This window comes from Hyperoodon ampullatus (assembly GCF_949752795.1).
Source record: "Hyperoodon ampullatus genome assembly, chromosome: 2".
Lineage (NCBI taxonomy): Eukaryota > Metazoa > Chordata > Mammalia > Artiodactyla > Ziphiidae > Hyperoodon > Hyperoodon ampullatus.
In genome coordinates, this window is record NC_136915.1 from 72,589,897 (window position 1) to 72,607,065 (window position 17,169).

Genomic DNA, 17,169 nt, shown 5'->3' on the forward strand with positions numbered 1-17,169 from the left:
TTATTGGGTATTTTAATTTTCTCTCCTGTGAATTTCTTGTCCACAGTTTTTTCCTGTCTATCTCTTTCTATGTAGGTAATGCATTCTGGAAACTAATTCTTTGAAGATTATATAGTTTGCAAATGTTTATTCTGTCTGTGCCTTCTCTTTTTTACCTTGTTTATTAATCTTTTGTTTTATAATAATGAACTCAAATTATCAATCTTTTCTTTTAGGATTAATACTTTTGGGATCTTGTTTAAAAAATATAGTGTTTTTTAGGGGTTTTTGGTCCCCTGATCAAGAAATTTTTCTCTACTTTGCAGTGATAAAGATTTTATACTTTCTTTAGAAATGATAAAGCTTTGCCTTTTTACATTTATGTTTTTAATCCAACCTGAAATTTATTTTGTTTATAATATTAATGAGGGAACTAATTTCATTTTTTTCTATACAGATAATAAGTTGTTTCAGCACTTTCAGGGCATAAGCCATTCCTGTCCCCAGTGGTTTGTAAAGATATCTCTGTCATACATCAAGTTTCTGTACATGTTGGGAGTGTCTGTTTTACATTGTTGCTTTTGTTTTTGTTTCAATAATATTAATATTTGGTGAGTTCCTTCAACCCTGCTCCTTGAGGAATCGGATTCTTCTTGGCTGCTTTTTGGCATGTCTCTTCCATGTGCATTTTAAAATCGTCTTGTCAAGTTCCACATAGTCAGAAAAATCTTGTTGGAATTTTTATTAGAATTAGACTGAGTTTGTAGATAGATTTTGAAAGAAGTGTCACAGATTTATCTGTTGAGTTCTCCCAGATTGGACCATGATAGAATTCTCCATCTTTTGTTAGGTTTTCTAAGAAAGTTCTACATTTTTCCCAAAAATGTCTTGTACTTTTTCAATTAGGCTTATTCCTAGGAAACATACACTAATTTTTATTGTGAATAGTATTTTTTTTTTAATTGCATATTCCGGGGCTTCCCTGGTGGCGCAGTGGTTGAGAGTCCGCCTGCCGATGAAGGGGACACGGGTTCGTGCCCCGGTCCGGGAAGATACCACGTGCCGCAGAGCTGCTGGATCAGTGAGCCATGGCCGCTGAGCCTGCGCATCTGGAGCCTGTGCTCCGCAACAGGAGAGGCCACAGCAGTGGGAGGCCCGCGTAACGCAAAAAAAAAAAAAAAAAAAAAAAAAAAATTACATATTCCAATTGTTTGCTGATTGGTGTACAGTTGATTTTGCTGATTGCAGCCTTGCTAAATTCTTTTCCTTCTGATAGTATAGAGTCTCCCTCCCATTACTATGTAGTTAAGTATATTTTCTATAAATAATTAACACATTGCTTTTTCCTCCCAGTCTTTGCACCTTTTATTTTTCTTGAATTATTGCCTTAGCTAGGTCCTTCAGTACAGTGCTAAATAAAACTTGTGATAGGGACGATCCTGACTTTAAAAAAATTGCTTTTAGAGTTTTGCATTTTTTTCTGTAAGTTTGGGTACATAACCATTACCTGATAACAAAACCTTTATCTAGGCAAGGAATTTTTCTTTTATTCTTATTGTTTCATAAAGATTTTTTATACTGAATGAGTGTTGAGATTTGTTGAATTCTTTCTGTAAATATTTTTCTTATTTAATTTCATAATTTGGTTAAAGACATTAATATATTTTCTAATGCATTAATTTCCATATGCCTTTTTGAGTAAAACTCAATTTGTTCAGTATATTATATTTAAAGTGTATATATAATTTATTAACTATTTTTACATACTTTAAATAAGTGAGGATATTCTATAATTTCTCTCCTTTTACTGTTTTATGCATCAAGAGTATATATTAGTTTTGTGAAATGAGTTGAAAAACATTCTCTTATATTCACTGGAGCAGTTCGTTAAAGATTCAGTATATATTTAACCATGAGTTCATTTTTTTAAATGGTCATAAAGTATTGGGGTTTCTATTTATTTAAGTCAGTTTTATGTTTCTAGAAAATTTTCCCTTTTGTCTGTGTGTTTATTTATTTATTTATAGTATAAAGTTGATTGTTGAATCTCTACTAAGATCTATATTAATGATCCTGTTTTTAAAAATTCAAATTATAAATTTTTTTACTATGGACATGATTTTGAACTTTATTAAGTAAATATTTATTGAATGAAATTGAAGTTTGATAAGTATTTGTTGAATGAAATTAAGTCTTTGTACATGCATATCTATATTTGGAACTTTTTTTTTTTTTTTTTTTTTTTTGGTACACGGGCCTCTCACTGTTGTGGCCTCTCCCGTTGCGGAGCACTGGCTCCAGACGCGCAGGCTCAGCGGCCATGGCTCACGGGCCCAGCTGCTCTGCAGCATGTGGGATCCTCCCGGACTGGGGCACGAGCCCGTGTCCCCTGCATCAGCAGGTGGACTCCCAACCACTGCGCCACCAGGGAAGCCCTATATTTGGAACATTTACTGAAAACTTAAAGGATTTCCTTTTTTTACCATGTCTTCTCTCTTGTTTTAAGAATAATTAATAATTGAGAACCCCTTTTAGTGTGAAGAAGAGAGAGATATATATTAGATTTATATTTTTGTCACTCATTCCCTTCACCCACTACCCACAAACATGGAATCTGTTATGAGGACAGGTGATCATCCACAAACCCACCTGCTTAATCTTTCTAAGCAAAATATCTCTACCAGCGTCTGCAGCGGATAAAATTCTAGGAGTTATATGACTCTCATTATAAACTTATATTTCAGCTGCTTGACATGTGGTCTCAGAGCTTATAAAAATTTCCAATGTTATGATTTCATAGTTACAGCTGAATCTATGTGTATTTTGCAAAACAAAGTTGAGAAAGATTTTTTTTAAATAGCATCCAAGAGTTACTCTGTAATGGTATGAGTCCATTTTGCTAAAAAGAGAGTGGGTGAATTCATCATACTCTGTGTGTGTGTGTGTGTGTGTGTGTGTGTGTGCGCGCGTGCGTGCATGCACACATGGCACATACAACACTTATACACGTTTGTCTAAGTATAGAAATAGCTATTCAAGGGTATATGCCACCAGAGAGGGTGAAATTCAGAGAAAATGTATGGACTGTATTTATTGAATTATGTGTTACTTTTTAAAATTCAAATACTGAAATGAAAAATTTTCGTCCAGTTCCTCTCATTTCATCAATAAATGGCACATTCTAATTACTAATATGAAATAGTTTAGTGGAAACAATGATACTTTTTCACTCTTTTAAATAATCATATGCTAATATAAAGTATTGCAGTCTTATTGGAGTTACAGTAGACAGCATTTATGTTGAAGATGTTACTATTATATTTTTTAAACAAAGTTAAACAGCATTGGTCTTGTTGATCACATAAATGTTCTTAATGCTTATGTATTGTCTTGTTTTTCTTACATGTTTTCCAGTGTTGCTACTTCATTTGAATTTTTGAACTTTGGATTATACTGCAGTGATTGGCAAACTTTTTCTATAAAAGTACACATTTTAAGCTTTGCAGGCCATGTGGTCTAAGCTGCAAATACTTAACAGCCATAGACAATATGTTAATGGGTAATCATGGCTGTGTCCCAGTAAAACTTAATTTACCCAAACAAGTGGCAGGCCAGATTTGGCCCACAGGTCCTATTTTGCCCAACTTGAATATGTAAAAATTGATAATTGCTAGTGAGAATTAATGGGAAGTTTGAACATAATGCCAGACATTTTCTCTTAAATAATGCTGTGCTGGGCTCCCTACTTTTAGAAACTAGAGAAAACCTATTACTGCAAAATTGATCTTATGTAATCTTATGTATTAAAATGTGTTATGTACATAGAACTAGATGTCTACATGCAATAAAGGCATTCACATTTATACTTCATATTTTGTTTTACCATTACCAAGTGATGGTCATTGAAAATTACTTAACATAGAGTCAAAAATCATTTTGAAATATTTTTGTTTAACTTAATGATTTAAATGAAACTTTGATAGTCGTATACTATAAATCAGACACTTCATATTCGTAGGCTAAAAGACTGGAATTAGTTGACAAAAGATATAAAACTATGAAGAAAATGTTAAAATGATTACACCAAAACTTTTAGAGTAGTAAAGTTTAAGACCTCTTAGAATAAGTTGTTTGTTCATGATTTTGTTGTACTTGAACACTAAAGTTTTTTACGTAGAAAAAAAGGAAAACAGTGGTTTCTTTGCAATTATCATTTGCCTCTTTGTAGTTGAATTTAGAGAATACCCCATTTTCCCCCATCCTTTATCTTCTGCCTCATCCAGTTCTGGAAGTTGCAGTGCTCAGTACAGAAGGACAGGTCCAAGACTTCAAATTTCCTCTGGGCATCAAAGGGGCAGGCAGCTCAATCCAACTCTCTGCGAATACCGTCAAACAGAACAGCAGGAATGGTAAGATGGAACAAAGTCTTTTAAAAATTGATAGGGTTTTTGTTCAGTTAAACCTATTCTAAAATGCTGAGTGTTTGACTCCTAATATAACAGATACAGCTTAGCATTTATAAGCAGATTTAAAGTAATGCCTTCTCTTTCCCAGTAAACAATCTGAATAAAGATTCCCTAAGGCTTTGTTTCATTTTATTCTTATTTTATTGTATCTTATCTTATTCAGAAGCATATTTTCTGTAAAGACATATGACTTTTTCCCTTCCTAGGTCTTGCAAAGTTGGTGTTCATCATTTACCGGAGTCTGGGACAGTTCCTTAGTACAGAAAATGCAACCATAAAACTGGGTGCTGACTTTATTGGTCGAAATAGCACCATTGCAGTGAATTCCCATGTCATTTCAGTTTCAATCAATAAAGAATCCAGCCGAGTATACTTGACAGATCCTGTGCTTTTTACCCTACCACACATTGATGTAAGTTATGTATGCTAATGAAGTATTGGAAGGTTATAAAACCAGTGAGGAAGGAAAGCAAAACTAACATGCTAGAGATAGAGAGAGGGGGAATGGGGAAATGGCAGAGAGGAAAGAAAAGACCTTCCCATCTGAATTTCAAATGTTGGACTAGGTCAGAGACACAAGTTTATTTAAGTCTGCGAACATAAAATTAAATGAGCCTGGTTCAGTGATTATTAGAATTTAAGTGTATTCTTAATGAAAGCTAATTCAGTAATCAACAGGAAAATGTAAATGACTATAATTTGTTTTAGAATGAAAATTAACTGTTACCTTAGCAGCATGATCGCTCTGCCTTTTTAGTATGACAGGTCTTTTTGGTTTGTTTGTTTGTTTTACAGATCATATAAACACAATTGTTATCAAGCCCTGTGTTTTTAAAAATATAGATTTGAAGAGATGCGATTCCTCTGCTGTGCCTTAGAATGCAAGTTGGTAGCTAAAACCACTGTGTCGGAAGATTGTCTGCAGAATTTGGCTGTTGTTATAGTAGAGAGAATAAGTGCCCATAGATAGCCACGTGAATCTCCAGAATTCATTTGTGAACAATACATTTGTGTGGCTATTCTCTTCTTATATCTTCTGCAGTTGCTTTACTCTCTTAAGAGCTTGACATACTAACTACAGGATTCATATTGTGCCTATTGGGTCATTTAGAGCAAAAATAGGCCCCAAACAAAATAGATTTTAAAACACTTGGTCCTTACAGAATTTTCTCAGAACAAATTCATGGCTTTAATTTTGTCAGAAAAGAAAAAAAAATGATTCTGATGTACCATCAGTATGTAAAATCATAAGATGGAAATTGTAATTGTGTAAAATGGGTCTTTGGTAATTTAGAGTACACTTTAGAGTGTTTTGGACTATAAAGCCACTTTCAAGTTGGATATCTGCCTTGTATAACATAGTCTACAGTTGCGCTGATGAAAAACTTCATAGTCCGAAACAATGAAAAGTTTAATCTAAATTACCTTTTACACATATTAAACAATTGCTATTGCCATCTTAGAGTGTAAAATCCTAATTTTATCTTGTCATTTTATTTCCCAGCCTGACAATTATTTCAATGCAAACTGCTCCTTCTGGAACTACTCAGAGAGAACTATGATGGGATATTGGTCTACCCAGGGCTGCAAGCTGGTTGACACTAATAAAACTCGTACAACGTGTGCGTGCAGCCACCTAACCAATTTTGCAATCCTCATGGCCCACAGGGGAATTGCAGTAAGTATTTGCACTTCTAATTAGTAGCAGAGAAAAACCTCAGAGATTCAAAACAGCTTGTGTAGTAGTCCCTTCTTTGGGTGTTTATCGTAACTAAAAAGCAAACAAAGTAATGTGGATTTCTAATTGCTTCTACATTGTCCATATATTTTAGGAAGTCTTGGCACTATATTTATTGCTACATCTCAAAATCGTGCTTTATAGACTCGTTCTAAGTTTTTTCTCTTTGTGCAGGTGTCAGGCAGAGGTGGTCAGGGATTTAAAAAATGAATAGCAATAGGTTATGCGAAGGAGACAGAGGGCTTTAAAGTTTAACATGCCCTCACCATCTTGAATGTTTGAATCTCATTTCAAAACTTTTGTTTTAAATTTCCTAATGACTTTGCACACTGTGCCAGACTGCAGATTTTGAAAGATTAGAATGGCTTCCAGAATATTTCTTAGTATTAATTTCTTCTTGTGATTAAGAGAACATAAGCCAGGAGATAAAAATATTTAAGAACTATAACATGAAAGCTCTCAGATCTATTACGTGCTTAACTTTTAATATATATCTATATAATATAAAAACTCAAGGGGAAAATTAAAACTTAAAATTTGACTACTTGTTAGCCTGGCAAGTCATTAAAATGCCAATTATTTTGAAATAACTAAGTAGTCTTTAATCTATTGTAAAATGTTTTCTATATGTTTATGTAAGTAATTATTTTGGTCATAATTTTCTAGGTAAAATCTACTTTCATAGATCATTCTTCGAATATAAAAATCAATAAGATAATACTGAACTGTTATTTGATCATAAATTTTTTTTTAGTATTGAGCCCCGTTTGAACACACATTAATATTCAGAGAGTTTAGTATTAAAAGTTGAGCTATCACATGTGAAACCTATCTTACCTTTAGTTAATATAATGCAGGAATACTAAAGTTCCTCATTTTTTTAATTTTCAGTACAAAGATGGAGTTCACGAATTACTTCTTACAGTCATCACCTGGGTGGGAATTGTCATTTCCCTTGTTTGTCTGGCTATCTGCATCTTCACCTTCTGCTTTTTCCGTGGTCTACAGAGTGACCGTAATACTATTCACAAGAACCTTTGTATCAACCTTTTCATTGCTGAATTTATTTTCCTAATAGGCATTGATAAGACAAAATACATGGTAAGTACTCCTTCCATTTGTTGACTTTGGATCTCTGAGAATTATTATTGTAACATCCACTTATGCTGCTGTTAATATTGGACCTTTTAACTTACAATAATTGACATGGCAATACTGAAGGATAATTTGTAATAAAACACAACCCAATCGTTAAGTAATATTATTATGAGTTAATTCATTTCTTGTGTTAAGGTACAGTTGCATTTTTCTGGGTTGTTATTAAAACACGTAATTTGAATAGAAAAATGCTGGGTATACTAAAATGAAAAGATCCGATTTTTCAATTTTTCATTTTGTTTACATAGTCATTCTAACCAGTGATCATGTCCTCATATTCTGAGCCATTTATTCACCATCATGAGGTCTCAGTGTCACAAAGAGAACTTAATAATTAATTAATGTTTTACTCTGTATTCATCTGCTCTGGGATGAATTTGAGAATGTTCCACATATAACAAGAAAATGATGTTAAGTAATTAGAGCTGGGATAGTTACCATTAAAGCAAATTTTAAAAAATTCTGTAATAGAAAAAAAAAGAAATAATATATTTGGAAACAACTGTTCTAAAGACTTGTAAAGCAACTTATCTACAAGTAGAATATTCAGATTTAAAAATGAATAGTTCCGGAAGAGAAATTAATATGTTTTCTTATTTGCATTTACTTTTGCTATAAATAATAATGTCTTACAATGATGATATTTCTAGCACACCTAGCATTACACTCCATGAGCATTAAGCCAAATTTGGCAGTATTTTCATTTATGGGAAAAAAATTTTTTTAAGAAGCAGTAATTTTCTCTAATTAATGGTGTATCTTAAAGACAGTAGTGAGTACTATCGGTGAACATTGTTTAGTTTTAGAGTGGGCTGTTTATATTCCTGTGTTCTCTTGTGTTTTTTGCTTCTTTCCTTTATAGATAGCATGCCCAATATTTGCAGGACTTCTACACTTTTTCTTTCTGGCTGCTTTTGCTTGGATGTGCCTAGAAGGTGTGCAGCTCTATCTGATGTTAGTTGAAGTTTTTGAAAGTGAATATTCAAGGAAGAAATATTACTATGTTGCCGGTTACTTGTTTCCTGCCACAGTGGTTGGCGTTTCAGCTGCTATTGACTATAAGAGCTATGGAACAGAAAAAGCGTAAGTAATTGCAAGTGACCTGAGTGTTTTTCAAGTGAATAACTTTTTATAGCCTGTTAGCTGTCAGTGAGAGTTCCTGACAGACTAAAATAGCATCTGAAAGCCTTACTGGTAAGAAAATGGGCATGCCATGCACAAGTTACAATCAAGTCTTTTGTAATTTTCTAGGTTGAGAGGATTTGTACTCTGGCAAGGCAGATTCTAAATTATGGACTTTCTTTTTAACACAAAAGATTGACCTCTAACAAATTGAAAAAGTAAATAACTTTTTGGCCTTAGAAAGATATTAGGTAAAAATTCTTCTGAACTTAAAGCATCTGACAGGTTTAACTATTCAGTTTTTAAACTAATGTTTCATTAGCTCTCTATGTGCAGCCGACCCTCTAGGTAACTCTCGTTCTGAGTTGTGACAGTACCACATTCCAGCCCATATGTTTTACTTTGATAATATCTTATCAGGCAGTTTGAAAGGATTAAAATAAGTCACTGTCATTCATTTATAAAAAAATATATTTATGGAAAGTGACAGAAGGTAGACCATGTTTCTAAGGATTTTATTTGCTAGAGGCATGAATTTGCTTTCCAATTCTGTTTATTTTTTCCTTTGATAAAATTAGTTATATAAAGATTCTTTGGACTAAAGAAAGCTTTTTGACTACACAGATGATGAAAGACAAATAAAAGAAATTCATTGGGGATTTGATGTTACATGAAAAATGAACCACTAAGTAAAATCTGTCTTAATAAGTTTATGCATCACTTACTCTAATACAGTATGAATTCTGTACTTTGATTTTTTTTTCTAGTATTCATCCATTCCCAGTTGAGGTGTTATATTTGTGCTATACTATTTTGCAACAAACATTACATCTGAACACTTATTTTTTTAATCTCTTATGTTCCATAGGGTTAAACATTTTAGCTCAGATATAGATCCAAAGGCAAATTTTGAAGATAAGAACTTTTAAAGAATGAGACAATTCTGAATACCAATACCAAGTTTCACGTTTTTCTTAGTAAAGTCAGAGGTCTTAAACATCAGGATTGGGGTCGGAGGGGGGGTTATTGTTTTCCCCATATAAGCATAACTATATATGTCTTTATCAAATTTAAAACCTAAAGTGAAGAACAGTAGAATTATTCAAATTGTTCTTGCCCATGATAAATTAATTTTCAAAGGTAAGTGTAAAGATACTTTTGCTTGTTAGATCTTTAAAATTTTGCTTTACTTGTGATGTTGAGCATCCATTGAAGCTACTTAATATTCTTTCTTTTCATAATAGTTGCTGGCTTCATGTTGATAACTATTTCATATGGAGTTTCATTGGACCTGTTACCTTCATTATTCTAGTAAGCAGACTTTATTTTTCCTTCATTTTTAGCTTGCTGCTTTAGCAGTACAATTGAAACAGGGACAATTTGTTTTACTGTTAATTTATCTGTGCATTCAAAGATTTATAAGCATGTCTAGCTTACAGATTAAAATTGTGTAGTATATTTTACATTTGATATCTATTGAGAGTTTATACACTTGCTAATTAGTACTATTTTTAAAAATACTCTTTACTTTAAGAAATACTTTTCGCTCATTTGTAATTTAATTTGCAAAAATGTCAGGTCTTAATCTTTATGTTAAGATTGTATGATTTTAAAGTAGTTTGATAATTAGAAAGGAATAACTGATATGTATAGTATATTTTGGTTTTGATTAGTGGAATTTTTTGTTAAGAGGTTTAGTTCAGGAAGTTATATCTTTAAAATCTATAGTATTAGCTCTGCACCAAGCCTGTGTAGCATTTATGAATTGAATGTTTTATGGAAGTAAAAGAACATTAGCTTAATATTTATTATCTTCATTTCCACATAGTAATTTAGTACTTTTAAATAAATGTCCACACCCTAAATTCTTTTTAGGGCACAAAAAAGGTTTTTTTAAGCTTAGCATAATAAATAAATATTAAATAAATTTTAAACTCATTAGAAATAAAATTACTTTTCTAAGACTTAAAATACCAAATAAAAATATTGGTTTCTAAGAAATTTTATTTTAAAATAAACCTGATACAACTTAAGTATAATGACATTAAGGTATTTTTTAACTTAAATTATCACTAGTCAAATATTTCAAATATAGTTGAAATTTTTTAAAAAAGCTAAAATATTTGGATTTAAAACTTTTCACTCGGTTTTAGCATCATGCTGTTACAAATAAGTGTTATTGACCATTAGAAGATTGAAAATGAAACAATCAAGTTTATATATTGCCTATAACTGTTTATTCCTATTAAGGTTGTTTTTTCTTTAAAAAAGGTGACACAAGTAAGCTTATTAAGATATTTCTACAGTTAATAGTATTACAATTATAGTTACTAGTACTTCAGTAAAATTAAGAAAAAATTTTAGTAGTTAAAGGAAACTTAAAACTACTTTTGTCACTAAAATGAATTCTTTTATACAATTACTTATGAAAGCAAAATGAAAATTTGAGATGAATGCCTGTACGAATCGAACCAGTAAAACACTCTCAAGTGTTCTTAGGAAAGCTGATTTCTCATCAGAATTATTCAATCCAGATGATTGTCCCAATTTTTTGTTCTTGGCTTACTTATGCTAACACACCCTAAGCCTATCTTGAATTAAATGACAAACAGCTGATATAAAGGGGTATGCTCCTTAAAGACTCAAGCTTTTTTTTTTCCCTGACCCCTTGGCTGAACATACTGATACTTTGAAAATTGTAAAAATCATTTTATGGATATTTGATCTATACTTCTGTCCTACTGCAGTTTTGTTTATTTTCTATCTCTGAAGATAAATACTGACTTTAGAGTATTAAAAAACATTTCACTGGGCGAAAGGAGTTAATGTTCATATATACTCAGCTTCCAGTAAGAAAAGAGGTAAAGGATGTTTTATTATATTGCCCTTTTATAGCAAGAGCCTACCATTATTTTTTAGTCTTGTCATTATTGTCCTTTACCAAGTCATTTACGTTGAGATGTGAAGGGCTTTGGTGTTCCCAACTTAAAAACAAAACAAAACAAAACAGCAGGTAGCAATCACAGTACAGATCCTGGGAGTAATTCTTCTCCTGCAATTGCTTTGCCCTCTAATCGTCCCAACACAGAAAGACAGAGTGGTATTGAAGTGTAAAACATTATCTCAAATGTAACCTAAAGTGAGATATGTGATTGTACAGCATATGTTTGTTGAGTATTAATATATTTACCTGTATATATCCTTATGGTGATATAGGTCATTTAAAAGTCAGTTCAGACACAGTTTAAAAATTTATACAATATAAATTATATTATATACTGTCCTTTTAAGGAATAACAAAAAGTACCTCTTGATATTCCTAGAAAGCATAGTTTTGCATTTCCAGCTTTTCTGAATTGAAATCATATAACTTAGTAGTATTAAATAAGTGTACATTTTTCATAATTTTCAATGAAGGAAAACAACATGTTATGGAAGATAAAACTTCCTACTTCTGTATTTCTATAGAATGTCTTGCCTACAGGCACTAAAGTTATTATATCTATGAGAAAAGTGCTTGTAAGTAATGAGCAGTGGGAAACCATTAGTATGCCTGAAATGGTTTAATGAAAGCTTGGATCATGACACGTCAGGAGCTGTTCTTATCATTTGGACAGCTCCATCTGCATCGTTAATAATTAATTCAGTTCAGTAAGAGTTCAGCTCACACACTCACTTAGAAGTCTTCCTCAGAGAACACCTCTCTGGCTGCTAGTCCCAGGGAGAAATAGGTTTCTGCTTGGCTAACAGCAAAGATCTGGAGATACAAGTGCAGTTTTAGAGTTGCATTTGCCAGGTAGCAAAAGCTCTAGGGAGGACAAAAAGGGTCAGAACATGTGCAGTTCAGTTAGGTTACTTCAGAGTGGTGTTTCTGTTCTTGTGTCTTATCATATCCATGTCAGGACGGCAAGCTTTGGAATGAATTTTAAGCTGCTAAGCTCAAATGGATATGATTCAATTGAGCAGGTCGATTACTATAAAACAAACTGTGCACTCCTATAATCTATAGGTACCTTTTTCTTTCTTTAAACTCTTTGTATTTTCATGTTCATCAATATGGGTGAGGATTAGCTAAGCCATATCATCAAGTAGTGATTAATTTTATCAGCAAATTACACTGGCAGATTATTTAACAGTAATTTATGAAATTATTTTTGGGGATAGATAGAAGAGTATTATTTGTTATTGAAAGAGAAAGAATGCCCCATTTAGTGATTTAACTCTTTTTAGCTGAATAGGAAAGTTCTTTTCTTTTTAATTTGGTCTCACTCTTTCACATAGAATTCTGTTAAGAGGTACCCATCTACCTATTTACCTGTACACACACACACACACACACACACACACACACACACAGAGCAGAGTTAAAATCTGATTAATTCCTGGATGAGTTGCCTCATCTTCAACCTTAATCTTCAGTATGGGCATTTAGACTGGTGAGTTGACATACAACATGTAACACAATCCTATTAACTTGTACTTACTAGAGGCTTCTACATGAATGATTAATGACATGTATACCAGCTGTAGACAGTCTTTATGTACATAGCTGTAACTCCATCTTTTTCCTTTCTCATTGATGCATAGCACCTTTCAACCTATCCCAAAATACTCTGTTTAAACTTAGTAACATTTATGTTGGAAAGAAACAAAAAACAAGAGGGCAAAAAATGGCTGCATTGGACTTGAAGGGAAAAGAACAACAGTTGGATGGTGGAGGCAATTCTTCTCACCCTTTTTGCCTGCCTTCCAGTGAGAAATAGGGAGAATTCTGCATTGAGGGTTGTGATTTCTTTATTTTTTAAATGCATACCAAATGCAGAAAAATAAATTGGGAAGAAATAAAAGTGAGGAGAAAGAAATTGCTTACTCTAACCAGAACAAAAAAAGAAGCACAGAAGTATATGGCTAGAAAGAGCCATTTATGTCATAGGGAAAATGATAAGAAGAAAGAACTCAGTACGTCATTTGAAACTAAGGTTTTCAGTCTTCAAGTGACTATTTTGGACAATAGATTTTATCAAAGATTTTTTTTGCCCCCTCTATTTCTTGTTCTGATTCCCATAGTTACATTTTAAGAGAACAAGAGTAGAAGAGAAAAGAAGAAAATCTATTGAAATGTTTTATTATACAGAATTATAACTCTTATTATAGTATATTGCCTCCTGAAAAAGATCATAGGAACAGTATTTATCCATGAAACTAAAAATTAGCATTTACATTTTTAGACACTGGAGAAAATCAGAGAACTTTAAAACCACAGTTTAAAGAATTTGTTAACACTTCAGTAAGTGTTCTATTTAATTCCAGAAAATATTTCACTCACATATATTTTGGTGGCAATGTATTAAAATGTCCAATACCTAAATAATAGACGTTTTTCGGTAAATAATTTGTATTAGTAACATTTTTTAATGTGGAGTTGAGGAAAAGAAAAATATCTCACGCTTGGCAGTTTTTGCTCTTACGCTGTGATTCACAATAAGTCTTGCATACATTTTTTCGTAATTACTTTGTCTTACAATGATGTTATTTTCTCCTATTAAAGATACCATTGCCTCAGTAATTATATATCGTCGTCGTATTTCAAAGACTAAATTAGTGTTGGATTTAACTAAATTTCTTGGCAACTTAACCATTAGTGCATTGGCTAAAGTTTTATTTTCAGTTTCTGTAAATTGGAGAATTCATAGACACTTGTGAAACAGTCTGACTGCAAGAGTCCTTCTGTGGTTTTATGATTATTTTTCTAGGGTTTTAAGTTGTTTTTAAAGAGACTCACTTTTAAAACATCTTCTTGAAACATTTGGTTTTAAATATACTAGAAACAATAGCTTTCTTTCCCCACTCGGGTTTTATGGGTTTGTGTGATATTTAGCTGTGTATGAATATAACTAGCACAGACAGGATTAAGAAAACACAAATAACTGTTCAAAGTACAATTTGGCTAGTGGGAATAGAAGTGTGTGGACGTTTTAGCTATTTGCTAATTATGGGATGGTAGTGTTTTGCAAAGGAAATGGAGAATTGGTTATTATGGCAAGCCCATCAAGTGGAAATCATTTGAAGAGCACACCTTTGTATGTCATTTAGGATTTCTTTGATAGTGTGTTCTATGTATTAATTAATTTAATATTATATCTTCAACTCATTGGTCATCTCTGATTGAGTGGTAAATTAAATTACTCTTTATAGAAGTGGAAACTTTTTTTAAAAAAATACAAAACTAGTATATCTTTGGTTTGTTTAGAAGACTCCTAATTTTCTCAACCAGAATAAACTGGTTAATTTTGTTGACAAGACTGGGCCATGGAGCCAGAAGACAGTATATTGAATCTCAGCATTGACATTACAGTAGCTAAGTAGTCTTTGGCAAGATAATTAACATCACAGATTTGTAAAATGGTTATCCAAGTGCTACCTACTACCTCTGGAGATAGGATTATACGTTGTGGGCAGGGTATTTTTTTTCCTGTAATTTTCTGAACTTTATATCTTGTTGACTGTATTATCTTTGTAGCTAGGAAGAAAAACTGAACACGTATATAACATTAAAAACTTCAGTAGGGTGAGGAGAGATGCATCTAACAGTGTTTTTTAAGGATTAAATGAAATATGTTTTCTGTGGCATTTTCAAGTTGGTTAGTTCTGTCTTAACAAGAAACAAATGTCTTTGTATCATATTTAAGCTTTAATTCTATTTTTACATAGGTACACTTCATTTTCATTTCAATTTTATTGGAAAATGATCTAGTTCTTAAGTAACAGATTTTTTTTTTTTTTTGCCTGGTTTTTCTTCATTGAAAAATCTGTTTGGATGGATGTAACCCCCACGAGTTCACATTTTGTACTCATTTTCTTTTTATAGCATAATACTTGATACATCCACATTTTTTTCACATTCACATTCTTTACTTGCCTTGTGGTTTAGACATTGTGGTGGGTAATAACTTTTTTTCTTTCCTTGAATGTACTCCTACCACTACTATTATTTTATTCCTGAGGGGATAAGTAATATGCTTAGAAAATAATGAGCTCCAAATTGTGGCCCTTTTGTGCTTCAGAAAATTATTTAACAAAAGGTGTTGGGGTAGACGGCAACCCTAGGCCTTGAAGTTTGTAATAAAAGAAAGAAACAGTTTTATCAGGACATTCAAAAAGAAGGGTCAGGAGGTTTAAAAGATTTTGATTCTGAATCTGTTAAGGCAGCCATTCTTACATAAGTGTTGTAGCTACTTTGTTTCCTTATATGGGTTTTGGTTGGTTTGTTTGTTTTTAGGATTATTTGGAGTACTTGTTTTTAACCATTCTTAAATTGTCCTATTTAAGGCTTACTGTTATATAAAATGAAAAGTAAAAGCACTACTGATTTTGCCTTTAAAAAAATTAGAGATAAACTGTACCATGCTTATTTAAAATCAAATTAAGTATTCATTGTACTATCAGAAAGATATCCCTAATTTCTCAAAGGCGAAAATTTGTGTCTTATCCCTATACAATAAGCACATTCTTGTGTGGAGCAGTAAGGTCAATAAATATTTGTTGAATGAAATGAATCATATTGTAATATTCCTGAAAATGTAAGCCTTTATTTATGTATGACCAACTGGACTTTATAATCTTCAGAATATAAAGCTAGACATTTTTTTTACCTATTTACTTTTTCTCTAGACAAGTATTTTAAGAAATTAATTTTTAAGTACTTTTTTAAGCAAAGAGCTTCTTTTGTCCTCAAGTAATTAATGGAATGCTGTCTGCCAGCACTTGCAAATTATGCCTATTTTAGTCCTTAAGAGGAAATTCTACATCTAAGAGAAATAACAAGGCACAGTAGACAAAATGACTGATACACGGCTTAAAGCCTTTGCTTTGTTCCTTAAACTCGTTAGGAAGGACTTGGAAATTTTCTTTATTGCCTTACATCATTTTTCCTAATTATAAAATCAGAAGTGGTGATGAATGAGGAAAATAATGTTATCATTTTATCAGATGGTATTGTGACTCAGTAAAAATAATCACGTTACTGTAACAAAGTTATGTCGATTATTTACTACCAAGGAATTGCTTTCATCTCTACATATAAACGGGTCCTTTTCTGGATATACCCTTTGTGCCTTCACTAAATCACTTAATCCTCACAAAATAACTTCATTTTGTCTTTTTTAAAGTAACAATCTGAAGTAAATAAAAGGTCAAAAAAATCCAGGAGCGATTTAGCATAGTTTTATTTTTAGAGCATAAAAGTGGAACTGCCTTCACTCCATCCAGCATTCTGCCAGGCTTTCGTAGAAGCAAATGCAAATTACAAACGTTTAACTTTCCTCAGTCAAAACACAACTCTTATCTTCTGAGTTCTCTCAAGTTGACCTGCCAGACTGTGCTTCCATGTCAGGTTCTATCTTCCCCAGTTGGCACTTGTTGCATCTACATTCTTTGTACAACTGAGTGTTTAGAGGGACTCAAAACAGCCTTTGGAGTTTACTTACTTCCATACAGTATAGAGACATCAGGAAGAAAGAAATGATGGTCTTTAACACTTAAATAGCAAATACATTTATATATTTTAAATTTTATCTTACTTTATATAACCAGCTAACATTTTTCATATATTTTATCTCATTTGATCTTTACCATTACCTTACAAAAAGAGTATGCAAATGTTATTTTTCCTCATTTAATCAGTCAAAATCAAGAACTAGACTCTCA

The 17,169-nt window shown here is 32.2% G+C and overlaps 1 protein-coding gene across 24 annotated transcripts in view; it reads left to right on the top strand.

Annotated features, from left to right (window-relative positions):
* ADGRL2 (adhesion G protein-coupled receptor L2) overlaps nt 1-17,169 on the top strand; it is a gene marked incomplete at both ends in the record, with an annotated part of 146,666 nt that overhangs the window by 116,147 nt on the left and 13,350 nt on the right. For all 24 annotated transcript variants that reach the window (XM_079697713.1, XM_079697731.1, XM_079697730.1 and 21 more), the window contains 6 exons: nt 4,263-4,388; nt 4,652-4,857; nt 5,950-6,123; nt 7,075-7,284; nt 8,204-8,424; nt 9,708-9,774. In XM_079697713.1, coding sequence (XP_079553839.1) covers nt 4,263-4,388; nt 4,652-4,857; nt 5,950-6,123; nt 7,075-7,284; nt 8,204-8,424; nt 9,708-9,774 — 1,004 coding nt within the window. The remainder of the gene's footprint in view (nt 1-4,262; nt 4,389-4,651; nt 4,858-5,949; nt 6,124-7,074; nt 7,285-8,203; nt 8,425-9,707; nt 9,775-17,169) is intronic.